Here is a 27445-nt window from a genome sequence, read left to right as displayed (position 1 = left end):
ATTATCAAATGCCAGTCGAATGAGGTGGCACTTGGGAACGCCAGAGCTGATAATGCAGCTAAGTCAGCAGCTCTGTCAAAAGGGGGGATGCAGGTGTCATTATTCCCACTGAGAAAAAAATAATTGCTCAGACCCGCCACCCACTATTAATGACGTGCTGGCCTTTCAGACACAGGCCAGTACGGAGGAGGTGTTGACCTGGACAAAGGATCAATGTTATAAAAATCCAGAAGGAATATGGGTTCACCACGACGCCACGTGGTGGCGCCCAGATCCTTACTTCCATGGATTGCCCGATGTGTTCATACATTGACACATGCAGGCAAAGGGGGATTGGCAGGTTATATCTTGGCAACTTGGTATGCACCAGGTATTTTGGCAATTGCAAAACAAACCTGTGAAATTTGTGTTACCTGTCAGACAATGAATCCGGGTAAGACGGAAAAAGTAGAATCTGCCTCCCACCCAAATCCACTGGGGCCTTTTGTACATTTACAAATGGATTTTATTGAATTAGTTATGTGTATGGGATTCAAGTATGTATTAGTTATTGTAGATGTGTTCTCTAGATGGATTGAAGCCTTTTCATGTAAAAAAGCCGATGCCACTACTGTTGCTAAATGTTTGTTAAAAGAAATCGTACCGCGCTTCAGAATTCCTTTCTAGTGATAACGGGTCACATTTCACGGGAACTGTTAGAAGAGAAATGTGTAAAGCTTTGCAGATTAATCAACGTTTTCATTGCAGTTATCATCCACAATCAGCTGGACTTGTTGAAAGATATAATGGAATGCTTAAAAATAAGCTGGCAAAATTATGCAATGACACTGGACTGAAATGGACAGAACTGCTGCCCTTAGCTTTGATGGTAATGCGATCTGCAACCAACGGAACAACAGGCCTGTCACCGCATGAGATAGTTATGGGACGTCCCCAATGACTACCTTTTACAGCACCATTTACTGCAAAACAAATGGACATCCACAAAATGGAGGAAAATATGTTGAATTATTGTATTGCACTAACCAAATGTATTTCCAGCTTTCATTCACAAGTAAAGGAAGCTCAAGTCAAGCCAGGGGAAGGGAAGTGTCATAACCTGGAGCCCGGGGAATTTGTTTACATCAAAATCTTTAAAAGAAAAAGCAGTCTACAACCAAGATTTGAAAGACCATACCAGGTCTTACTGGCGACTAATACTGCAATCAAGGTAAAGGAAAGACCAACATGGATCCATGAGTCCCATTGCAAAAGGGCACCCAACCAGGAGGAAGGGAAGAAGGAACCAGAGGAACAGAAAAAGGAAGACTGAATAAGGAACTGTATGGACTATGGGGACTGATGGTGCTGGGCTTGACAGGGTTTTACTTTGCATTATTGATTATACCAGGGGTACAGACACGCCACCGAAGGGAACTGCAAGTAAGCGTATTTATGGCACTGAGTCATAAGTATGCTCAAGAAAGAAGCTTGTCAAGTTGTTGGATATGTTCCCATGTACCTATCCACTCCGAAGGGGGTATTCCCCTTAGATCTCCCCAGATATAAAAGGGATCAGAGCATCTAGTAAGGAGGAGGAACTGAGGGAAATCCTTATTAGTCGGGAAATTGTGTTGGGGAAATTGATGGGATTGAAGGCTGATAAATCCCCAGGGCCTGATGGACTGCATCCCAGAGTACTTAAGGAGGTGGCCTTGGAAATAGCGGATGCATTGACAGTCATTTTCCAACATTCCATTGAGTCTGGATCAGTTCCTATCGAGTGGAGGGTAGCCAATGTAACCCCACTTTTTAAAAAAGGAGGGAGAGAGAAAACAGCGAATTATAGACCGGTCAGCCTGACATCGGTAGTGGGTAAAATGATGGAATCAATTATTAAGGATGTCATAGCAGCGCATTTGGAAAATGGTGACATGAAAGGTCCAAGTCAGCATGGATTTGTGAAAGGGAAATCATGCTTGACAAATCTTCTGGAATTTTTTGAGGATGTTTCCAGTAGAGTGGACAAGGGAGAACCAGTTGATGTGGTATATTTGGACTTTCAGAAGGCTTTCGACAAGGTCCAACACAAGAGATTAATGTGCAAAGTTAAAGCACATGGGATTGGGGGTAGTGTGCTGACGTGGATTGAGAACTGGTTGTCAGACAGGAAGCAAAGAGTAGGAGTAAATGGGTACTTTTCAGAATGGCAGGCAGTGACTAGTGGGGTACCGCAAGGTTCTGTGCTAGTTACACTGTACATTAATGATTTAGACGAGGGGATTAAATGTAGTATCTCCAAATTTGCGGATGACACTAAGTTGGGTAGCAGTGTGAGCTGCGAGGAGGATGCTATGAGGCTGCAGAGCGACTTGGATAGGTTAGGTGAGTGGGCAAATGCATGGCAGATGAAGTATAATGTGGATAAATGTGAGGTTATCCACTTTGGTGGTAAAAACAGAGAGACAGACTATTATCTGAATGGTGACAGATTAGGAAAAGGGGAGGTGCAACGAGACCTGGGTGTCATGGTACATCAGTCATTGAAGGTTGGCATGCAGGTACAGCAGGCGGTTAAGAAAGCAAATGGCATGTTGGCCTTCATAGCGAGGGGATTTGAGTACAGGGGCAGGGAGGTGTTGCTACAGTTGTACAGGGCCTTGGTGAGGCCACACCTGGAGTATTGTGTACAGTTTTGGTCTCCTAACCTGAGGAAGGACATTCTTGCTATTGAGGGAGTGCAGCGAAGGTTCACCAGACTGATTTCCGGGATGGCGGGACTGACCTATCAAGAAAGACTGGATCAACTGGGCTTGTATTCACTGGAGTTCAGAAGAATGAGAGGGGACCTCATAGAAACGTTTAAAATTCTGATGGGTTTAGACAGGTTAGATGCAGGAAGAATGTTCCCAATGTTGGGGAAGTCCAGAACCAGGGGTCACAGTCTAAGGATAAGGGGAAAGCCATTTAGGACCGAGATGAGGAGAAACTTCTTCACCCAGAGAGTGGTGAACCTGTGGAATTCTCTGCCACAGAAAGTTGTTGAGGCCAATTCACTAAATATATTCAAAAAGGAGTTAGATGAAGTCCTTACTACTAGGGGGATCAAGGGGTATGGCGAGAAAGCAGGAATGGGGTACTGAAGTTGCATGTTCAGCCATGAACTCATTGAATAGCGGTGCAGGCTAGAAGGGCCGAATGGCCTACTCCTGCACCTATTTTCTATGTTTCTATGTTTCTATCTGTCCCCTTTAACGAATCAGAAATGGTAGAATGGTTGATAGTGCAAAATAGGACAAACCTAACCAAGGTGTCAGAAACGAAGGAGCAAACAGAATGGAGGTCAACAGGGTATAAACTTACAACTTCCAGGGATGGTACCAACCAAATTATAATAATAACCGTCAGCCTCCCTTCCTAAGCATTACTCTCAGAATAGGAAATCCTGAGGGTATAATATGCCTAGTGAGTAATGAGACTAAAGGACCAGAAATGGGACGCAGCAAGTGTTCCCAAATGACTAAATGGCAAGCCACAACAAATCCCACTGATGGGAGAAAGATAGCAACCGTTAACTGGACAATGGTCCATAACAAAGCCCCAGGTGAAGGGTGGGAAGGTGAGACCACTCGAGTATGGATGGCGCGAAAGGACCAGGAGCTGATGTCCTGTAATTGCACCTACTTTATTAGTGGCCATAAAGCCTACCCATGGTTACCAGCCAACTGGACAGGGTCCTGTTACTTAGGATGTGTGGTACCCTTTTATCAGATCAATAAAAACTCTAAGGGATGCCTATGGAAGTCATAGAGTTAAACGGGAGTTGACATGGCTAAACGGAATATTCAAGGTAATGGTGCCACCCTATGGAATAGCATCAACTGAATGGCAGTTACGGGAACTGGCTAACTTAGTCGAATCAGTAGCCAACGCAACTTCCCAAGCCTTTGAAGGGGTGAATGATGAAATGGTAGCTATTCGAACAGTGGCTCTCCAAAATTGTATGGCCTTAGATTATCTCCTAGCCAAGGAAGGAGGGATATGCGCATTAATAGGTGGAGAATGCTGTACGTATATCCCGGATAAATCAGAAGAAATCGGCAGTCTAGTTGAATACATTAGAAAAAAGGTAATAGAGTATAAACACACAGTTGGCCAGGACGGTATCACCTTGTGGGGTTGGGCATCGGGATGGTTGGGATCCCTAGGGAGATCTGTGGTACAGGGTTTGATCATATTCCTGCTGATAGTCTTCGCCTTGTATCTATTATTTATCTTGGTTAAGTGTTGCTGTGCCAGGGTGGGAAAAACCATGTTACCTACCGAGACCACGGCTAGAGTTATGGTAGCAACAACTACTGAAGGCTCTTGTGTGGAAATGGAAATAGAGAGACTGTACAAGATCAGAATGGATTAAGTTGTCCTTGTGAAGGACAAAATGGGGGAATGTGGAAATGTATTTTTATCTAAGCTGATACCACATGGTATTTTTGTGCCCTTTGCAATATATAACAAAATGGAGTCCTGGCCCTTCCAGAACTTTCTGCATAAAGCAGTCGGCTTGCATAAACAACTAAACCTGGCTTGAAATGGCTGATAGCCACCAGACAGCTAGGAGACAAATCCTGCTGAAGACAAGTACCATCCATGGTGCTCTCCTATTGTCTATATGACACCAGTTCCACTCCACCCCACCCTTTTCAAAGTACTCAAACCACCAGCCATTATCTCTTGTAGAGACCTCATCCATTTGATGCAAACAGATAAACTGACCAGAAAACTGGACCATCCTGACACAATGCAAGGCAGGTAATAGCTCATTACCACACTCTCATCAAGTAATGGCTGGCTGGCCAACTAATAACCCTGACAAAAGGAAATATCTGGAAACCATGTCAGGACAAGGATGTAGTAATTAACTCTTTATCTGTATTCACTGACTGCGAGACAGAGCCAATACACAGGGAGAGGCCATAACTTGGGTTTTACTGTATAAATATCTTGTGAAATTGTACCATTGCGAAGGTGTTCACTTAGCCATTGACTGAGTGAGACCTTTCCCTTGCTAGCAAGTAAATTAAAGAAACTTCTGCCGGAGCTGAAGGTGTCTGAGTCGTTTATCGGAGATTGAGATTTCGACAAAACCTGTCATCATGTGACTTTGCCACATGACCCTTTTATTGCATTATCACAGTAGTCCACTAGGTGGAGTAGTAATCCACTAGGGGAAGCTATATTATAATCTCATTGAAACGGGGCTTGACAGGGTAGATGCAGGGAGGATGTTTCCCCCCGGCTGGGAGGGGTCTAGAACCAGGGGTCACAGTCTCAGAATAAGGGGTCGGCCATTTAGGACTGAGATGAGGAGAAATTTCTTCGCTCAGAGGGTGTTGAATATTTGGAAATCTCTACCCCAGAGGGCTGTGGAGGTTCAGTCGTTGAGTATAGTCAAGACAGAGATCGATAGATTTTTGGATATTAAGGGAATCAAGGGATATGGGGATAGTGCAGGAAAGTGGAGTTGAGGTAGAAGATCAGCCATGATCTCATTGAATGGTGGAACTTGCTTTGTAGGCAGTTCAGAGAAGGTTCACTAGGTTGATTCCGGGGATGAGGGGGTTGACTTACGAGGAGAGGTTGAGTAGGTTGGGTCTATACTCATTGGAATTCAGAAGAATGAGAGGTGGATTTATTGAAACGTATAAGATTATGAGGGGGCTTGACAAGGTGGATGCAGAGAGGATGTTTCCACTGATGGGGGAGACTAGAACTAGGGGGCATAATCTTAGAAGAAGGGGCCACCCATGTAAAACTGAGATGAGGAGGAATTTCTTCTCTCAGTGGGTTGTAAATCTGTGGAATTTGCTGTCTCAGAGAGCTGTGGAAGCTGGGACATTGAATAAATTTAAGACAGAGATAGACAGTTTCTTAATTGATAAAGGAATAATGGGTTATGGGGAGCGGGTAGGGAAGTGGACCTGTGTCCATGATCGGATCAGCCATGATTGTATTAAATGGCGGAGCAGGCTCGAGGGGCCGAATGGCCTACTCCTGCTCCTATTTCTTATGTTCTTATGTAATCCTACCATAAAAAGCCAGTTGCCTTGTGAGCATCAGAACGTACAAAAATCGACACTGCAAAGTCTGTCTGAAGATGTGCAGTGGAGCACAGCAGCTTTCAACGCCATGCTTTGGAACACTAGTGTGTGAGCTGTGGCTCAGTGAGTAGCACCCTCCCCTCTGAGTCACAATATTGTGGGTTCAAGTCCCACTTGAGCACAAAAATAATCCAGGCTGACACTTCAGCTGAGTGCTGCACTTGGAGGTGCTATGTTTCAGATCAGATTTTAAACCAAGGCCCCATCTGCTCTCTCAGGTGGATGTAAAAGATCCCATGGCACTATTTTGAAGAAGGGCAGGGGAGTTATCCCCGATGTCCTGGGGCCAATATTTATCCCTCAACCAACATCACTAAGGCAAATGATCTGGTCATTATCACATTGCTGTTTGTGGGAGCTTGCTGTGCGCACATTGGCTGCCGCGGTTTCTACATTACAGCAGTGACTCCACTCCAAAAAGCACATCTCTGGTTGTAAAGCATTTTGGGACGTCCGGTGGTCGTGAAAGGCGCTATATAAATGCAAGTCTTTATTTGTGCTCATGTGTATTCTACTGAAAAACAATTTTTTCACATTGAGTTGCTTTCTGCCTAATCGTTTTGAACTTGTGTTTTATCTCTCTAGAGTATTTCTTTTGGCGATCGGAGGGACTTTGAGCTCAATATTTCCATCTCGTCTACAGCTTTTTTCTAGCCTTAATGGAAATCATAATATTGTCCGTGATTTGTCCTGGCAATGTGCGAATGAGCCAGAATGGTCCACTTTAGCAACAAGCAAAAAAAAATGATTGAGGTCTTCTCTGATGGAATAGACGGCTCCACAAACAAAACCAGGGGTGTGTTTTTTTTAAATATATTTCTTAAGAGTGCTTTGCGTTCTGCTTCTGGAGTATTTCCTACTTCATCTCAGCCAAGCGAGGCAGCAACACCTGACAGGGGCTCACGATTCTGAAGTGACTTTGAATACAGTAGCAAAAGCAACTCTTGGTTCGGAGTGAAAGCGGGAGTTTCCACCCAACAGCAGGTACCGAGTTCCATTCACCGGGACTTCTGATCGTTAATGTTAGCTGGACAATACGGCAGAGTTATTAATGCTATCAAAAACAGATTATCTGGTCATTACCATGTTGCTGTATGTGGGAGCTTGCTGTGCACAAATTGCTGCCGCGTTTCCCACATTACAACACTTGAAAAAGTATTTTGTTGGCTGTAAAGCGCTTTAAGGCATCCGGTGGTCGTGAAAGGTGTTTTGTAAATGTAAGTCTTTCTTTCTTCTTTCTGCTAAAATGTTGGCTAAAGTTTCTGAACTACATCCAGCTACATTCTAATGAAAGGTCTGTACTGTTACTTGTGTCTAAGTGACAGAGGATTGTCTTTTCAAAATTCTGGATTTCAGATTTGCGGCAGAATGAATTGGAAAATCCATTTATATTGCAATAAGAGCCTACCTTGGTGAATTTTAACCCAGTCTCTCTCTCTCTCCCAGCTAGTCGGTAATGGATGGGCTGACGGTCTGAGTGAGGGGGAATATGACAGTTCCGATGTTAATATAACAGGATTGCGATCCCTCGAGCAATCGGTTATTTACATCGTGTTTACTGCCAACTGTGTCTTACACCCAAGATTATGTATCGGCCTGTTAACATTTCATTTTATTGTAATCAACAAAACGGAAGCTTGTAGACGTTCAGCCATGTCAAATTAGCATTAAACACCAGGTGGGCAGGGGAAACGTTACAAGAACACCCTCAAAGCCTCCCTGATAAAATGCAACATCCCCACCGATACCTGGCCATATACCACCCTAAGTGGAGGAAGTGCATCCGGGAGGGCGCTGAGCACCTCGAGTCTCATCGCCGAGAGCATGCAGAAAACAAGCGCAGGCAGCGGAAGGAGCGTGCGGCAAACCAGTCCCACCCACCCTTTCCTCCAACCACTGTCTGCCCCACCTGTGACAGAGACTGTAATTCCCGTATTGGACTGTTCAGTCACCTGAGAACTAGCTTTTAGAGTGGAAGCAAGTCTTCCTCGATTTTAAGGGGCTGTATATGATGATGATAAACTCTTACAGTAAGTGACCAAATGCGGTGTAAGTAGAGATGATATTTTATACAGTCATTGAAGTATTTTTTTAACGTAGGAAAATTGTCTTTAACCAACTTGATCGAGTTTTTTGATGAGGTAACAGAAAGGGTTGATGAGGGCAATGTGGTGGACGTGGTGTACATAGATTTCCAAAAGGCGTTCGATAAAGTGCCACATAACAGGCTTGCCAGCAAAGTTGAAGCCCATGGAATAACAGGGACAGTGGCATCATGGATACAGAATTGGCTCAGTGACAGGAGACAGAGAGTCATAGAAACATAGAAACATAGAAAATAGGTGCAGGAGTAGGCCATTCGGCCCTTCTAGTCTGCACCGCCATTCAATGAGTTCATGGCTGAACATGCAACTTCAGTACCCCATTCCTGCTTTCTCACCATACCCCTTGATTCCCCTAGTAGTAAGGACTTCATCTAACTCCTTTTTGAATATATTTAGTGAATTGGCCTCAACAACTTTCTGTGGTAGAGAATTCCACAGGTTCACCACTCTCTGGGTGAAGAAATTCCTCCTCATCTCGGTCCTAAATGGCTTCCCCCTTATCCTTAGACTGTGTCCCCTTAGTCGTGGTGAACGGTTGTTTATCGGACTGGAGGAAGGTATACAGTGGTGTTCCCTAGGGGTCGGTACTGGGACCACAGCTTTTCTTGATATATATTAATGACTTAGACTTGTGTGCACAGGGCACTATTTCAAAATTTGCAGGTGACACATAACTTGTGAACAGCGAACAGTGAGGAGGATAGTGATAGACTTCAGGAAGACATAGACAGGCTGGGGGAATGGGCGGTCACGTGGCAGATGGAATTTAACACAGAAAAGTGTGAAGTGATACATTTTGGTAGAAAGAATGAGAAAAGGCAATATAAACTAGAGAGTACAAAGCTACAGGGGGTGCATGAACAGAGAGACCTGGGGGTACATGTGCACAAATCGTTGATGGTGGCAGAGCAGGTTGAGAAAGCGATTTAAAAAGCATACAGGATCCTGGGCTTCATAAATAGAGGCACAGAGTACAAAAGCAAGGAAATTATGATGAACCTGTATAAAACACTGGTTCGGCCTGAACTGGAGTATTGAGTCCAATTCTGGGCACCGCACTTTAGGAAGGATGTGAAGGCCCTAGAGAGGGTGCAGAAAAGATTTACAAGAATGGTTCCAGGGATGAGGGACTTCAGTTACATGGATAGACTGGAGAAGCTGGGGTTGTTCTCCTTGGAGCAGAGAAGGTTGAGAGGAGATTTGATCGAGGTGTTCAAAATCATGAGGGGTCTGGACAGAGTAGAGAGAGAGAAACTGTTCCCATTGGTGGAAGGGTCGAGAACCAGAGGACACAGATTTAAGGTGATTAGCAGAAGAACCAAAGGCAACATGAGGAAAATGTTTTTTACGCAGCGAGTGGTTAGGATCTGGAATGTGCTGCCTGAGAGGATGATGGAGGCAGACTCAATCGTGGCTTTCAAAAGGGAGTTGGATAAGTACCTGAAGTAAAAGAAATTACAGGGCTACGGGGAGTGGAACTAGCTGAAATGCTCTTGCAGAGAGCCTGCACGGGCTTGACGGGCCGAATGGCCTCCTTCTGTGCTTTAACCATTCTATGATTCTAAGAAGTGTAGTCACTGTTGTGATATAGGAAATGTGGTGGTGAATTTTTGCACAGCAAGCTCCCACAAACAGCAATGTGACACTCTCAGTGGCAGAAAGTAACTCAATGGGCATAATCGCCCGTGAGCCATGAGATTATGGTTCGAGTCCCACTCCAGAGACATGAGCACAGAAATCTAGGCTGACTCTGCAATGCAGCACTGAGGGAGCGCTGTACTGTCGGAGGTGTCGCAGATTTTAAACCTTACCTTGATCATCTCTCATGGGGGGAGGGGGGGGTGTAAAAGATCCCAGGGCACTATTTCGAAGAAGAGCAGGGGAGTTATCCCCGGTGTACTGGCCAATATTTATCCCTCAATTCCCATCACTAAAAGCAGATTATCTGGTCATTATCACATAGCTGTTAGTGGGAGCTTGCTGTGCGCAAATTGACTGCTGCGTTTCCTACATTACAACAGTGACTACACTTCAGAAGTACTTCATTGGTTGTAAAGTGCTTTGAAATATCAGATGATTGTGAAAGGTGCTATATAAATGCAAGTCTGGCCTTTTTATGAAGAAATACATTTGTGCAAAGGAATTCACTGGTGTGATCTATCGATTATTTGGAATTTTAATCAATGGCGTGTAACCGTTGGAATACTAACATCTATAACCAGAGGTCACAAATTTAAGATAATTAGCATAAGAGCTGGGGGGGAGATGAGGAGAGTTTATTTACACAGCGAGTTATTGTGATCGGGAACGCACTGCCTGAAAGGTCGGTGGGAGCAGATTTGATAGTAACTTTCAAACAGGGAATTGGATAAAGACTCAAACGGGAAGCATTTACAGGGATGTGGGGGAAGAGCAGGGGAGTGGGACTAATCGGTTCGCTCATTCAAAGAGCCGGTACAGTCACGATGGGCCAAATGGCCCCTAGTATGATCCGATGATCAAGGTAAGGTATGTAATTGCTGGCATTGGACCATTAACCATTCCCAGACCAAGTATAATACAGATTCTAGCATCCCTGAGCTGTATGTCTCTTCCCCTTCATCCAGCTACACACCATCCCCTCCCACCGCCCCCTCCCGGCCCCAGCACCCTATCTTGGTGGTGATGGGCAGACAGCTGAAATCCTGGGCACTGTAGACGGATGGGCTTGGTACCAGAACATGGAGCTCATGGCAACCAGGAACTCATCAAACGCCAGTGATGCTGCATCAACCTAGTTGCAAAAGTCTCTGGCTCAGTTCCAAGTATAAAAGCCGTTCAGCCTCTGCATATTGCACTGTCCTTCAGATCCTGCAAATCCCCTGGGACGGCACACGCACCAACGTCAGCGTCCTCGTCCAGGCCAACATCCCCAGCATCGAAGCACTGACCACACTCGACCAGCTCCGCTGGGCGGCCCACATTGTCCGCATGCCCGACACGAGACTCCCAAAGCGAGCGCTCTACTCGGAACTCCTGCACAGCAAGCGAGCCCCAGGTGGGCAGAGGAAACGTTTCAAGTGCACCCTCAAAGCCTCCCTGATAAAGTGCAACATCCCCACTGACTCCTGGGAGTCCCTGGCCAAAGACCCCCCTAAGTGGAGGAAGAGCATCTGAGAGGGCGTTGAGCACCTCGAGTCTCGTCGCCGAGAGCATGCAGAAAACAAGCGCAGGCAGCGGAAGGAGCCTGCGGCAAACCAGTCCCACCCTCCCTTTCCCTCAACCACTGTCTGTCCCACCTGTGACAGAGACTGTAATTCCTGTATTGGACTGTTCAGTCACCTGAGAACTCACTTTTAGAGTGGAAGCAAGTCTTCCTCGATTTCGAGGGACTGCCTCTGATGATGCTTGCACCATCTAGTAACAGGTAGGCTTAAATTGCTGGGAAGAGAGGATTGCCCTATGGGGAGAGATTGAGCCAATTGGGCCTGTACTCATAGAATATAGAATAGTTACAGTGCCGAACAAGGCCATTTGGCCCATTGAGCAGTGCTGGCTCATTGAATAATTTTAAGGCGGAGAAAGACAGATTTTTGAATGATAAGGGAGTGAAGGGTCATGTGGAGCGGGTAGGAAAGTGGAGCTGAGTCCATGATCAGATCAGCCATGATCTTATTGAATGGCGGAGCAGGCTCGAGGGGCCATATGGCCTACTCCTGCTCCTCTTTCTTATGTTCTCTCTGCAAGAGCACCTCAGCTAGTCCCACACCCCGCCCTTTCCCCGTGGCCCTGCAAATCTTTTTCTTCAGGTACTTATCCAACTCCCAATATCACAAAAGGATCCTACAGCAAGAGTACGAAATATTTGAACGCAGCTTTTTGATTTTCCAACACCCGCCCTGGACTTACGATCCAATATGGCGGACGGTGCACTTCCGGTGCGGATTCAGCGCGCGCGCACCCCTCCCGCCATATTGGATCTTGCGGCACCCATTTTAGGTCTGGATCACATTGAAAGCCACGATTGAGGCTGTCTCCACCACCCTTTCAGGCAGTACATTCCAGACCCCAAACACTCACTGTGTCGCCTTTGGTTCTTCTGCCAATCGCCTTAAATCTGTGTTCTCTGGTTCTCGACTCTTCCGGCAATGGGAACAGTTTCTCTCTCTCTACTCTGTCCAGACCCCTCATGATTTTGAACACCTCGATCAAATCTCCTCTCAATATTCTCTGCTCCAAAGAGAACAGCCCCAGCTTCTCCAGTCTATCCCTGTAACTGAAGTCCCTCATCCCTGGAACCATTCTCGTAAATCTTTTCTGCACCCTCTCTAAGGCCTTCACATCCTTCCTAAAGTGTGGTGCCCAGGTGGACTCAATACTCCAGTTGGGGCCGAACCAGTGTTTTATAAAGGTTTGTCATAACTTCCTCCTTTGGTACTCTGTGCCTCTATTTATGAAGCCCAGAATCCTGTAAGCTTTTTTTAACGGCTTTCTCAACCTGTCCTGCCACCTTCAACGATTTGTGTACATATACACCTAGGTTTGGTGGGATATGTGGAACATTCTTTGGTCCAGCCCTAATCGGGCCCTCCCTCTATTTCCGGTACATTGATGACTGTATCGGTTTCCTGCTCTCGCCCTGAACTAGAAAATTTCATTCACTTTGCCTCCAATTTCCACCCTTCCCTCACCTTCACAAGGTCCATCTCCGACCCTTCCCTTCCTCGACTTCTCTGCCTCCATTTCTGGGGATAGACTATTGACTAACATTCACTACAAGCCCACTGACTCCCACAGCTACCTAGACTACACTTCCTCCCACCCCGCATCCTGTAAGGACTCCATTCCATTCTCCCAGTTTTTCCATCTCCATCGCATCTGCTCTGACGACGCCATCTTTCACACAAGTGCCTCTGCCATGTCTTCCTTTTTCCTCAACCGAGGATTCCCCTCCTCCGTGGTTAACATGACCCTCGACTGTGTCTGTTAAATATCCCGCAATTCTGCTCTCACCCCTTCCCCTCCCTCCCGGAACCATGACAGGGTTCCCCTTGTCCTCACCTTTCACCCCACCAGTCTCCATGTTCAACGGATCATCCTCCGCCATTTCCACCACCTGCAGCATGATCCCACCACCAATCACATCTTCCCCTTCCCTCTCAGCATTCCGAAGGGACCACTCCCTCCCTGACACCCTGCTCCACTCCTCAATCACCCCCAGCACCCCCTCCCCTTCCCACGGCACCTTCCCATGCAAGCGCAGAAGATGCAACACCTGCCCTTTTACCTCCTCCCTTCTCGCTGTCAAGGGCCCCAAACACTCCTCCCAGGTGAAACACCGATTTACTTCTTGCAATTTATTATACTGTGGGGCCAAAATTCAGCCTCGTGAAAAGGTCTGTTACCTTCGGAGAGCACCAACCAATTGGAGGAGACGCGAAATTGTTCTCGGGGTTTTTTTTGCTCACTTCTGCCCCGCTCCCCCCACTACCCACTGCTCCCCCCACTCCCGCCCTGCTCCCCCCGCTCCCCCCACTCCTCCCACACCCCCCACTCTCCCCTCGCTCCCCTCACTCTCCCCTCGCTCCCCTCACTCCCCCCCCGCTCCCATATTCCACCCACTCCTGCCCTGCTCCCCCCACTCCCCCCACTACCCACTGCTCCCCCCACTCCCCCCACTCCCCCCACTCCCCCCACTCTCCCCTCACTCTCCCCTCGCTCCCCTCACTCCCCCCCCGCTCCCATATTCCACCCACTCCTGCCCTGCTCCCCCCACTCCCCCCACTACCCACTGCTCCCCCCACTCCCCCCACTCCCCCCACTCTCCCCTCACTCTCCCCTCGCTCCCCTCACTCCCCCCCCGCTCCCATATTCCACCCACTCCTGCCCTGCTCCCCCCACTCCCCCCACTCTCCCCTCGCTCCCCCCACTCCAATCCCCACTCCCCCCACTCCTTCCCTGCTCCCCCTGATCCCCCCACTCACGCCCTGCTCCCCCCACTCCCCCCCCGCTACCGCCCCGCTACCCCCAATCCCCCCACTCCCCCCCACTCCCGCATTCCGCCCACACCCTCCCCGATTCCCCCACAACCCCCTGATCTCCCCACTCCATCCCATTCCCTCCACTGCCCCCCGCTTCCCCCACTCCCGCCCTGCTCCCTCCGCTCCCCCACTCTCCTTCGCTCCCCCCACTACCCCCCGCTCCCCCCAATACCCCCCGCTCCCCCACTCGCATCCCGCTCCCCTCACTCCCCCCGCTCCCCCCACTCCCCCCGCTCCCCCCCGCTCCCCCCACTCCCACCGCTCCCCCCGCTCCCTCCATTCCCCCCGCTCCCCCCACTCGCGTCCCGCTCCCCCCACTCGCGTCCCGCTCCCCCCACTCCCACCCACTTCCACCCACTCCCCCCGCTCCCCCCCCACTCCCCCCCACTCACCCCGCTCCCCCCGCTCCCCCCCACTCCCCTCGCTCCCCCCGCTCTCCCCCGCTCCCCCTGCTCCCCCCACTCCCCCACCCCGCCGCGGTATTGTGTGTGTGGCCGTAATGACGCAGTCAGAGCACGCACCGCTGCCTCTCCGCCCCGGAAGTGATATTCAGCATGAAACAACCTGCTTCCTGTCGGTGTCCCCGACAGCTCTTTGTGTTGGATCACTGTGCCTCCTTCCCCCCACAGCCCGCATCAGTGTCTCCGCCTCGGCATCTGATAAACGGGTGGCCCTCCTTGGTACAGGGGCAGCAGCCATGGCCTTCACTGAAATGCCTTACTCCCTCAGGGCCGAGCTACAAACCCCGGCCTTTAAGGTCAAATTAGCAGAAGGTAAATTTCCCTGTGGCAAACTCTGCTCCGAGCTCCTCACCCACACCGTGGCAACGTGCCGATTCCTGCCGGCCAAAACCGCTGGCCGCCATTTTCTTTTTTAATGGCGGTGGTAATGGTGGCCAAACAGCGGTAGGCACACCCCGTTTTGGGCGGAGCTGAATTTCGGCCCTAATGTATTCGCTGCTCACGATGCGGTCTCCTCTACACTGGGGAGACCAAGCGTAGACTGGGTGACCGCTTTGCGGAAACCTCCATTCAGTCCGTAAGTGTGACCCTGAGCTTCCGGTCACCTGTCACTTTAATTCCCTGCTCCATTCCTACTCCGACCTCTCCATCCTCGGTCTCCTACACTGTTCCAATGAAGCTCAACGCAAGCTCGAGGAACAGCACCTCATCTTTCGTTTTGGCACTTTACAGTCTTCTGGACTCAACATCGAGTTCAACAATTTCAGACTATAACCCCTGCCCCTATATTTTTTTCTCTGTCTTTTTTTCTCTCTTTCCCAAGGCGGCCGTTGGTGATTCTGCCATTTGCACCTCCTCTAGACTCATCTTTTGTTTCCTAACTTGTCCCATTACCATCTCCTTTTGCCTCGAACCATCATCCCTTTTGTCTCTCTAATCTCTCCTACCTTCCACCCTGTCACAGACCTTCCCATTTGTTCTTTCCTCCCTCCCCCCCCCTTTCCCGGCCTCTGCGCTTGCTTAAGAACCTGTTACACCTCTAACTTTCTCCAGTTCTGATGAAGGGTCATCGACCTGAAACATTAACTCGGTTTCTCTCGCCACAGATGCTGCCTGACCCGCAGAGTATTTTAAGCGTTTTATATTTATATTTCAGATTTCCAGCATCCGCAGTATTTTGCTTTTGTTCCCCCAGGTCTCTCTGTTCATGCACCCCCTTTAGGATTGTGCCCTTTAGTTTATAAAAATTTACCAAAATGTATCACTTCACACTTTCCTGCATTAAATTTCATCTGCCACGTGTCTGCCCATTCCCCCAGCCTGTCTATGTCCTCCTGAAGTCTATCACTATCCTCCTCACTGTTCACTATACTTCCAAGTTTTGTGCCATCTGCAAATTTTGAAATTGTGCCCTGTACACCCAAGTCCAAGCCATTAATATACATCAAGAAAAGCAGTAGTCCCAGTACCGACCCCGGGGAACACCACTGTATACCTTCCTCCAGTCTAAACAACCGTTCACCTCTACTCTCTGTCTCCTGTCACTGAGCCAATTCCATATCCATGCTGCCACTGTCCCTGTTGTTCCATGGACTTCAACGTTGCTGGCAAGCCTGTTATGTGGCACTTTTATCAAACGCCTTTTGGAAATCCATGTACACCACGTCAACCACATTGCTCTCATCAACCCTCTCTGCTGCCTCATCAAAAAACTCGATCTGGTTAGTTAAACACAATTTGCCTTTAACAAATCCGTGCTGGCTTTCCTTAATTAATCCACACTTGTCCAAGTGACTGGTAATTTTGTCCCTGATTATCCTTTCTAAAAGCTTTCCCACCGAGGTTAAACTGACTGGCCTGTAGTTGCTGGGTTTATCTTAACACCCTTTTTTGAACAAGGGTGTAACGTTTGCAATTTTCCAGTCCTCTGGCCCCACCCCTGTTTCGAAGGAGGATTGGAAGATTATGGCCAATACCTCCGCGATTTCTTCCTTCACTTCCTCATCCCATCCAGTCCTGGTAACTTATCTATTTTAAGTACAGGCAACTTTTCTAGTACCTCCTCTTTATCAATATTTATCCCATCCAGTATGGCCTCCACCTCTTCCTTTACTGTGTCTATGGCAGCATCTTCTTCCTTGGTGAAGACAGATGCAAAGTACTCATTTAGTACCTCAGCCATACCCTCTGCCTCCATGCACGGGTCTACTTCTTGGTCCTTAATCGGCCACATCATCATAGGCCGTCCCTCGAAATCGAGGAAGATTTGCTTCCACTCTAAAAGTGAGTTCTCAGGTGACTGAACAGTCCAATACGGGAATTACAGTCTCTGTCACAGGTGGGACAGACAGTGGTTGAGGGAAGGGGTGGGTGGGGAGTCTGGTTTGCCGCACGCTCCTTCCGCTTCCTGCGCTTGTTTCCTGCATGATCTCGGCGACGAGACTCGAGGTGCTTAGCGCCCTCCCGGATGCTCTTCCTCCACTTAGGGCGGTCTTTGGCCAGGGACTCCCAGTTGTCAGTGGGGATGTTGCACTTTATCAGGGAGGCTTTGAGGGTGTCCCTGTAACGTTTCCCCTGCCCACCCGGCACCCGTACTATACCCGATTACTATTTATATGCCAATAGAAGACTGTTGCATTATTTTTTTGTTAGCTGCCATTCTATTCTCATAACCTCTCTCTGCCCCTCTTATTTTCTTTTTCACTTCTCTGAACTTTCCATATTTAGCCTGATTCTCAGATGCTTTTTCGACTTGACATCTGTCATACATCTGACATCTCTTTTTCTGCTTCATCTTACTCTCTATCTCTTTCGTCATCCGGTGAGAAATATAGAAACATAGAAACATAGAAAATAGGTGCAGGAGTAGGCCATACGGCCCTTCGAGCCTGCACCACCATTCAATAAGATCATGGCTGATCATTCACCTCAGCACCCCTTTCCTGCTTTCTCTCCATACCCCTTGATCCCTTTAGCCATAAGGGCCATATCTACCTCCCTCTTGAATATATCCAATGAACTGGCATCAACAACTCTCTGCGGCAGGGAATTCCACAGGTTAACAACTCTCTGAGTGAAGAATTTCCTCCTCATCTCAGTCCTAAATGGCTTACCCCTTATCCTAAGTCTATGTCCCCGGTTCTGGACTTCCCCAACATCGGGAACATTCTTCCGGCATCTAACCTGTCCAGTCTCGTCAGAATTTTACATGTTTCTATGAGATCCCCTCTCATCCTTCTAAACTCCAGTGAATACAGGCCCAGTCGATCCAGTCTCTCCTCATATGTCAGTCCAGCCATCCCGGGAATCAGTCTGGTGAACCTTCGCTGCACTCCCTCAATAGCAAGAATGTCCTTCCTCAGATTAGGAGACCAAAACTGAACACAATATTCCAGGTATGGCCTCACCAAAGCCCTGTACAACTGCAGTAAGACCTCCCTGCTCCTATACTCAAAACCTCTAGCTATGAAGGCCAACATGCCAGTTGCCTTCTTCACCGCCTGCTGTACTGCATGCCAACTTTCAATGACTGATGTACCATAGCACCCAGGTCTCGTTGTACCTCCCCTTTTCCTAATCTGCTGCCATTCAGATAATATTCTGCCTTCGTGTTTTTGCCACCAAAGTGAATAACTTCACATTTATCCACATTATACTGCATCTGCCAAGCGTTTGCCCATTCACCTAACCTGTCCAAGTCACCCTGCAGCCTCTTAGCGTCCTATTCATGGCTCACACCGCCACCCAGCTTAGTGTCATCTGCAAACTTGGAGATATTACACTCAATTCCCTCATCCAAATCATTAATGTATATTGTAAATAGCTGGGGACCCAGCACTGAGCCCTGTGGCACCCCACTAGTCACTGCTTGGCATTCTGAAAAGGACTCATTTATTTCTATTCTTTGCTTCCTGTCTGCCAACCAGTTCTCTATCCACGTCAATACATTACCCCCAATACCATGTGCTTTAATTTTGCACACTAATCTCTTGTGTGGGACCTTGTCAAAAGCCTTTTGAAAGTCCAAATACACCACATACACTGGTTCTTCCTTGTCCACTCTACTAGTTACATCCTCAAAAAATTCTAGAAGATTTGTCAAGCATGATTTCCCATTGATAAATCCATGCTGACTTGGATCGATCCTGTCACTGCTTCCCTAATGCTCTGATATTACTGTTGTGTACGTATATACCCTGTACACTCAATGAACAGTTACATACGACCATTGAATGTATCTTCACACTGTGTACAATATGCCTGTACCACCAGAGGGTGCAACTGGTGGAGACCTTAAGGTCACCTGCACACCGCAGGTAACCAAGGATAAAAGGGAGCTCACCTTACTGTAACCTCATTCAGGAGCTGCAATAAATGGACTAAGGTCACAACAGTTCAAGTGCAATACCTTACCTTGTGGAGTCATTACTAGAGTGCTTACAGACACAATAATTGGTGACGAGAATACGAATTTCCACACGAGAAATGGCTAACCTTGGCAACTTTCAACAATTTTCTGATGGGGAAGATTGGGATGCCTTTGTGGAAAGGCTCGAACACTATTTCATCGCGAACGACCTGACTGGAGATACACCGACCTCGCTGGCTGATAAGTGCAGAGCTATCCTGCTCAGCAGTTGTGGGCCCACCATTTATGGCCTTGTCAGGGACTTACTAGCCCCAGAGAAGACAACAACCAAAACATTTGCGGAGCTCGTAACGTTGATACAGGAACAGCTCAAGCCTAAAGAGAGCATCCTCACAGCCAGACACTTGTTCTACACACACCGGCGGCCCGAAGGCCAAGAAATCGCAAAACATGCTGCAGACCTCAGACGATTGACTGCACCCGTGTGATTTTGGTGACCACCTCACCGAAGCACTGAGGGACATCTTTGGAAGCGGCCATGAAGGCCTCCTCCACAGGCTGCTCTCTGCGGACACCACGTTCACCCTGCAGAAGCCAATTAACGTGAGCCAGGCGTTCATGGCCTCGGCTTGCGATTCCAGAAGGATGATGACTCAACTCCAGGACTCTAACCCGGCAAGTACAGTGAATCGAATGGCGCCTTTCAGAGGCAAGACTGCGACCCCGAGTCCCGCAACCCTGAGTCCGCCGCAGGGGGTCAACCAGTCAGCCCCATACTGGTGCTGTGGAGGAAATCACAGAGCCCACTAGTGCCGCTACAGAGACTATACTTGCAAAGGCTGTAACACTAAAGGCCATCTCCAGCAAATGTGTAAATGAAATTTTACTTACCGAGTCGCTGAAGAGTTGGCCGATCACCCGGGCTCCAGCGCTGATGAAGAGGAAGCGAGAGTCCAGGAGGCAGCTCAGCCCCAGGAAGAGGTGTACGGAGTGTTTACCTGCTCGACTGAGAGCTCCCCGTTGAAAATAGAAGTCGAAATCAACGGTGTTCCAGTCCCGATGGAGGTCGACACAGGGGCGAGCCAATCGCTGATGAACCAGGTGGCCTTCGAGAAACTCCGGGACAATCCTATTGAACAACCCAAAATGCTACCAATCCAGGCGAAGCTACTCACTTACACAAACGACACCATCCCAGTCGTTGGCAGCGTGGATGTCCAGGTGTCCCATGGCGGCGCGATGCACAAGTTACCTTTGTGGATCGTTGCTGGTGATGGTCCAACGCTGCTAGGAAGAAGATGGATGAAAGAGATCCAAATCTGTTGGAGGTGGGAAAGCCTCCAGGTCCCGGCGATCGACGTCCTACGGCGGCCCCAAATTTGGATCCAGCTCAGCACCTGGAGATCCTACCGTCCAACTCGACTGCGCAGCGACGACACAGATCGCACGACCCAATGGCGAGATGATCCAACCCGAACGACCAGACCTCACCTTCCGGGCTGTGGCAGGACTCCGAAGGAAGAAGATCGACGCAGAAGGTAAATTCCCGGCTTCAGTGGCAGAATCTGGAGAGAAAGAAGATGGCGCCCTCACCACGACGTGAAGCGCCTGAAATCAAGATGGCCACAACCAGACCACGAGGGGCAGTGTTGAGGGAGCAACACGTGATGCCAAGCAGCGAAACGGATTGGGGTAAAGATTGCAAGGCCCTCTTAAAGGGGACCGGCAACCCAGAACAATTAAAGGGACAGTTCCACTTTTTGTACAGCGATGCCAGTGATACTAATGTAAGAGATGTAATTAACAAATGCAAGTATCTAAAAGTTGATCAGCGATGCTGGTAGGATATGTGGAAAAGATGTAATTGATGACTACAAGTGTCTAACTGTAATATTGTACAGCGATGCTGGTAATATACAGGGAAAATATGTAATTGAGGGAAAAGGTGTAATTGACGAATGTGAATTCGTACCTGAGTGCGATCGGAGCCAATGTATCATGAATGTAAACGATGGAATAATGTGTGATGCCGGGTTCAATATGCACGCCGACAAAATCAAGGGCAACCTCCCGTTTGAAGGTCCAGCGGGCAACCCAATCATGTAGCCTGCGCCTCCGTGACCAATGTGATGCACCAGGGAGCGTGGCCACACACAGTGGGAGCATACCCACTGCAGGGCCAGCGATCAGCAGATGGCACAGGCACCACCACTGGCACCCTGCCCCAGATCGGCCCTACCTCTCTGGCCACCAGGGCCAGCACCGGGAGCAAGAGGCCAGCACCCTCCAGCCTTTCCAACGGGACCTGGGACGACCAGGCTCCCACTACCGCTGAAGGGCAGCAGGGAGACCCTGCAGCCCTCAAAGGAGGACAGGGAGGCCACACATTCCTGTGGCTCTGCCCACCACTAGGCAACGGCAAAGGCCCTGAGACTCAGCCAAGGGAGCGATCCGAGCCCACCCAGCTGGCAGGGGGTGCAGCGCCGCCATCAGACAACCTGGACACAGTCCGATTACTCTGGAACTAGCGTCCTCACCCACCTGCACCTACACAACCCAGGGGCAAGACTGTGATACCACGTATGTACATTACCTGTCGTATGTACTCGTTCCACTTCTGCAAAACCCAAACAGTGATATAACCAATCCTACTTTTTTTTCTCCACTCTCTGTACATGTATGTAAATGCAGATGTCAAGCCACACACACGGTCTATGTATGGAGGGGGGGGGGGGGGAAATGGGGGTATGTAGCCATGGACACACAGGGACCACACCCAGAACCCCACTGCACCCTCCAACCGTCCACTGCTGACCATTTCCCAATGTTGTGGCAATAAGGACTTGGGGGTCCACAGGGAGAGAGCCATTCCCAAGCACAAACAACGTGCAAGGGCTTTGGACACTCGGGTTGAGGGCCAGAGCACACAGTGCAAAGGCCAGTGGCACAAGACTTAGGGGGGGAGTGATGTTGTGTATGTATATACCCTGTACACTCAATATACAGTTACATAAGACCATTGAATGTATCTTTACACTGTATACAATATGCCTGTACCACAAGAGGGTGCAACTGGTGGAGACCTAGAGGTCACTGCACACCGCAGGTAACCAAGTATAAAAGGGAGCTCAGCTTACTGTACCTTCATTCAGGAGCTGCAATAAATGGACTAAGGTCACAACAGTTAAAGTGCAACCTCATGGAGTCATTACTAGAGTGCTTACAGACACAACAGTTATATCTTTAATAATTGATTCCAACATTTTCCCCACTACTGATGTCAGGCTAACCGGTCTATAATTACCCGTTTTCTCTCTCCCTCCTTTTTTCAAAAGTTGGGTTACATTAGCTACCCTCCAATCCATAGGAACTGATCCAGAGTCAATAGAATGTTGGAAAATGACCACCAATGCATCCACTATTTTGAGGTCCACTTCCTTAAGTACTCTGCGATGCAGACTATCAGGCCCTGGGGATTTATCGGCCTTCAATCCCATCAATTTCCCTAACACAGCTCTGACTTTAGTTGCCCTATCTTTCCCCCTTAGTGGGAATGTACCTCGACTGTATCTGACAGTTTTGCATGCCAATTGATTCCAATTTACACCGGATTTGGAGTTTAGAAGATTGAGAGGTGATTTCATTGAAACATGTAAGATTCTGAAGGGGATTGATGGGGTAGATGCTGAAAAGTTGTTTACCCTGGCTGGAGTGTCTAGTAACAGGGGGCATAGTCTCAGGAGAGGGAGTCAGCCATTTCTTCACTCAGTGGGTGGTGAATCTTTGGAATTCTCTACCCAAGAGGGTTACAGATGCTCAGTCATTGGTTATAAGGGAAGGGAATAGACAGTTTCTTAACTGATAATGGAATAAGGGGTTATGGAGAGCGGCAGGGAAGCGAACCCAAGTCCATGATCGGATCAGCCATGATCTTATTAAATGGTGGAGCAGGCTCGAGGGGCCGTGTGGCCTACTCCTGTTCCTATTTCTTATGTTCTTATATTCAAGACAGATTATAATGTGGGAAAATGTAAGGTTACCCACTTTAGCAGAAAAAATAGAAAAGCAAATTATAATTTAAAATGTACAAAAATTGCAAAGTGCTGCAGTACAGAGAGACCTGGAGGTCCTTGTGCATGAAACACAAAAAGTTAGTATGCAGATACAGAAAGTAATCAGGAAGGCGAATGGTATGTTGGCCTTTATTGCAAGGGGGATGGAGTATAAAAGCAGAGAAGTCCTGCTGCAACTGTACAGGGTATTGGTGAGGCCACACCTAGAGTCCTGTGCACAGTTTTGGTCTCCGTATTTAAGGAAGGATATACTTGCATTGGAGGCTGTTCAGGGATGGTTCACTAGGTTGATTCCAGGGGTTGACTTGAAGATAGGTTGAGTAGGTTGGGCCTATACCCATTGGAGTTCAGAAGAATGAGAGGTGATCTTATCAAAACATATAAGATAATGAGGGGGCTCAACAAGGTGAATGCAGAGAGGATATTTCCACTCATAGGGGAAATTAAAACTAGGGGAGATAGTCTTAGAATAAGGGGCCACCTATTTAAAGGAATTTCTTCTCTCAGGTACTAAGATAATCAAGGGATATGGGGATCGGGCGGGAAAGTGGAGTTGAGGTTGAAGATCAGCCGTGATCTTATTGAATGGCGGAGTAGGCTCGAGGCGTCTCCTAATTTTCTGTTCTTTTATCTCCTCAGATATGAAGATGGCATCTCGCTGTATCTTTCTCCTTCTTCTTTTGGAAGTTGTGCTGGTTGAGAATGTCGTGTTGGGCAGTAAAACGCAGCTTACAAAGCGATCCAGAGCGAGCAAGGGAGACAAAGCTAATGTCCAGCAAGATATCGGTAGGTGGTGAGATATGTCTTCAGCATTGGTCTGGACAACAGGCCCCCATCGAAATCACTGATGCATCTGCAAAGGGTCTCTGTGTGAGGAAGATCTTACTAAATCACCGTGTGCGGGAACTCTGAGCAAGTTAAAGGGGAAGCAGCGACTTACCTTCCTCCCATGCTCCTTGTGTCCAGGAAAAGGGCTCAAAGTATTGGCAATTGGGAAGAAAATCAACGGACGCTGAACAGGAAGAGTAGAAAGAAAGTGAAAAATGTCAGGGGAGGACTAAAAATGAAGAAGGTGGGTTTTGAGGAGGGTTTTAGGGAGGGTGGTAACAACCCGAGGGGATTAAAGGTGCAGAGGAGATTTACTAAAATGATACCAGGGATGAGAGATTTCAGTTCTGTAGAGAGACGAGGGAAGCTGGGATTGTTCTCCTTGGAGCAGAGAAGGTCAAGGAGAGATTTGATAGAGGTGTTCAAAACCATCTCAGTGGAGTGGATGCAGAGAGAATGTTTCCACTGATGGGGGAGACTAGAACTAGGGGGCATAATCTTAGAATAACCAAGATGAGGAGGAATTTCTTCTGAGGGTTGTAAATCTGTGGAATTCGCTGCCTCAGAGAGCTGTGGAAGGCGGGACATTGAATGGATTTAAGACGGAGATAGACAGTTTCTTAACCGATAAGGGGATAAGGGGTTATGGGGAGCGGGCGGGGAAGTGGAGCTGAGTCCATGATCGGATCAGCCATGATCGTATTGAATGGCAGAGCAGGCTCGAGGGGCCGTATGGCCGACTCCTGCTCCTATTTCTTATGTTCGTAATGTCTCACACCACCGTCACCTTTCCAAACGCGGCGAGCTCCCTTCGCCACGGCGGCTGGTTGCAAAATTGTTCACGTTCAATCCATGCTCACCTTCTCCATTCTGAGTGAGCTGTAATGTGTGGCAGATGGAGGTGAGAAGCCTGGCTAGAGTAGCAGTGGGGAGGCCGAGCCTCGGTGATAAAGCAGCGCGGCAGGGTTGGGTGGAGTGGGGCGGGGGGGGTGGCGAGGGAGCGGGGGAAATCTCAGTGAAGTGGAGGCATGTGTATGAAACAGTTTTGGAGCAGCAGGGAGGTGGGTGTGGAACCTCAACTTGAGCTCTTGCGCTCTTCCAAGCCTTCCTGTAACCATCTTAGAATAACCGAGATGAGGAGGAATTTCTTCTCTCAGAGGGTTGTAAATCTGTGGAATTCGCTGCCTCAGAGAGCTGTGGAAGCCGGGACATTGAATGGATTTAAGACGGAGATAGACAGTTTCTTAACCGATAAGGGAATAAGGGGTTATGGGGAGCGGGCAGGGAAGTGGAGCTGAGTCCATGATCGGATCAGCCATGATCGTATTGAATGGCGGAGCAGGCTCGAGGGGCACAAGAGATTGGTGTGCAAAATCAAAGCGCATGGTATTGGGGGTAATGTACTGACATGGATAAGAGAACTGGTTGGCAGACAGGCAGCAGAGAGTCGGGATAAACGGGTCCTTTTCAGAATGGCAGGCAGGGACTAATGAAGTGCCGCAGGGCTCAGTACTGGGACCCCAGCTCTTTACAATATACATTAACGATTTGGATGAAGGAATTGAGTGTAATACCTCCAAGTTTGCAAATGACACTGAACTGGGTGGCAGTGTGAGCTGTGAGGAGGACACTAAGAGGCTGTAGTGTGACTTGGACAGGTTAGGTGAGTGGGAAAATGCATGGCAGATGCTGTATAATGTGGATAAATGTGAGGTTATCCATTTTGGGGGCAAAAACACAAAGGCAGTATATTATCTGAATGGCGGCAGATTAGGAAAAGGGGAGGTGCAACGAGACCTGGGTGTCATGGTTCATCAGTCATTGAAGGTTGGCATGCAGGTAAAGCAGGCGGTGAAGAAGGCAAATGGTATGTTGGCCTTCATAGCTAGGAGATTTGAGTATAGGAGCAGGGAGATCTTACTGCAGTTATACGGGGCCTTAGTGAGGCCTCACCTGGAATATTGTGTTCAGTTTTGGCCTCCTAATCTGGGGAAGGATATTCTTGCTATTGAGGGAGTGCAACGAAGGTTCACCAGACTAATTCCAGGGATGGCTGGACTGTCATATGAGGAGAGACCAGATCAACTGGGCCTTTATTCACTGGAGTTTAGAAGGATGAGAGGGGATCTCATAGAAATGTATAAGATTCTGACGGGACTGGACAGGTTAGATGTGGGAAGAATGTTTCCGATGTTGGGGAAGTCCAGAACCAGGAACCAGGGGTCGACCATTTAGGACCGACATGAGGAGAAACCTCTTCACGCAGAGAATTGTTAACCTGTGGAATTCTCTGCTGCAGAGAGTTGTTGAGGCCAGTTCATTAGATATATTCAAGAGGGAGTTAGATTTGACCCTTACGGCTAAGGGGATCAAGGGGTATGGAGAGAAAGCAGGAAAGTGGTACTGAGGGAATGATCAGCCATGATCTTATTGAATGGTGGTGCAGGCTCGAAGGGCCGAATGGCCTACCCCTGCACCTATTTCCTATGTTTCTATGTTTCCTATTCTATGAATCTGGCAATTAGCTTAACGTTTATTTTAAGGCCTTAACGTCGGGCGATGGAAATGGTGTCCCGCTGTGCCCTCCCACCAACATTGTCCGTCTCTCCCCTCCAGTACATGGATTTCAATGTCGGCAGATGTGAGGTCATCCACTTTGGGCCTAACAAGCATAGAGCAGGCTACTTTCTAAATGGTGTAAAGCTAAAAACAGCTGAGGTCCAAAGAGTTGGGGGTTCAGGAACATAGATCATTAAAGTGTCCTGAACAGGGACAGAAAATAATCAAAAAGACAGCCAAAAAATTCAGCAGCTGGGCCCTGAGAGTGGGGTGGAATGACAAGGGAGGCGTTCCACACCTCTCTCGGGGCGCTGGGCCGGGGGGGGGAGTAACCGAATATCCCGTGCTAAAGAGCAGGATTTGCAGCGCCCTGAGAGAGACTTCCCGGCAAAAAACAAAAAAATCGGAACAAAAAACATAAAAAAAACATTGCCTGTACACTGCTCGGCCCAAATAAAGTGAAATCGCAAAAAGAAAAATATATCGATCGCACTTACCTCACGCAGTCGTTCCTTCCCTTCGCGCCCCCCTCCCCTCCCCCCCCCCCCCCCCTGCCCCGGGGCAGCTCTGCACACCAGGCTTTCTCCAACGGGGTCACTAGGGGGCGCTGCAGGTGCAGCGCAAACTAATGTTGCCTCCGTGTCGGCACGGACGTTACTGCTCAGCGCCGTCGGTACTGGCACGCAGAATTTACCGAGCAGCGCGAATGCCAACGCTCGCGATAGGGCGGTTTCCCAGCGCATTTCTAGCCCGTATGATTCCACGAATTCTGAAGCTTTAGTCTTTTGAATAGAGCCGGGTATCACCTTGCGTTTAAAGCACGAATGGGTCTCCTGTGTGGGTGTTGGTGACAGTCAGAAGATAAGATGTGGTTTTCTCCCTCTTGTGACTCA

The 27445-nt window shown here is 48.4% G+C and overlaps 1 protein-coding gene across 1 annotated transcript in view; it reads left to right on the top strand.

Annotated features, from left to right (window-relative positions):
• Positions 1 to 3807: 3807 nt before the first annotated feature.
• The window catches only part of LOC139272251 (matrilin-4-like), a 74033-nt gene continuing 50395 nt past the window's right edge, over positions 3808 to 27445 (top strand). The window contains exons 1-5 of the mRNA XM_070888582.1: positions 3808 to 3829; positions 14892 to 15035; positions 19997 to 20296; positions 20421 to 20630; positions 23805 to 23951. Of these exons, the coding sequence (XP_070744683.1) occupies positions 3808 to 3829; positions 14892 to 15035; positions 19997 to 20296; positions 20421 to 20630; positions 23805 to 23951 (823 nt within the window). The remainder of the gene's footprint in view (positions 3830 to 14891; positions 15036 to 19996; positions 20297 to 20420; positions 20631 to 23804; positions 23952 to 27445) is intronic.

The sequence above is a fragment of the Pristiophorus japonicus genome, chromosome 1 (genome assembly GCF_044704955.1).
Source record: "Pristiophorus japonicus isolate sPriJap1 chromosome 1, sPriJap1.hap1, whole genome shotgun sequence".
NCBI lineage: Eukaryota > Metazoa > Chordata > Chondrichthyes > Pristiophoridae > Pristiophorus > Pristiophorus japonicus.
This window is presented reverse-complemented; position numbering and strand designations above follow the sequence as displayed.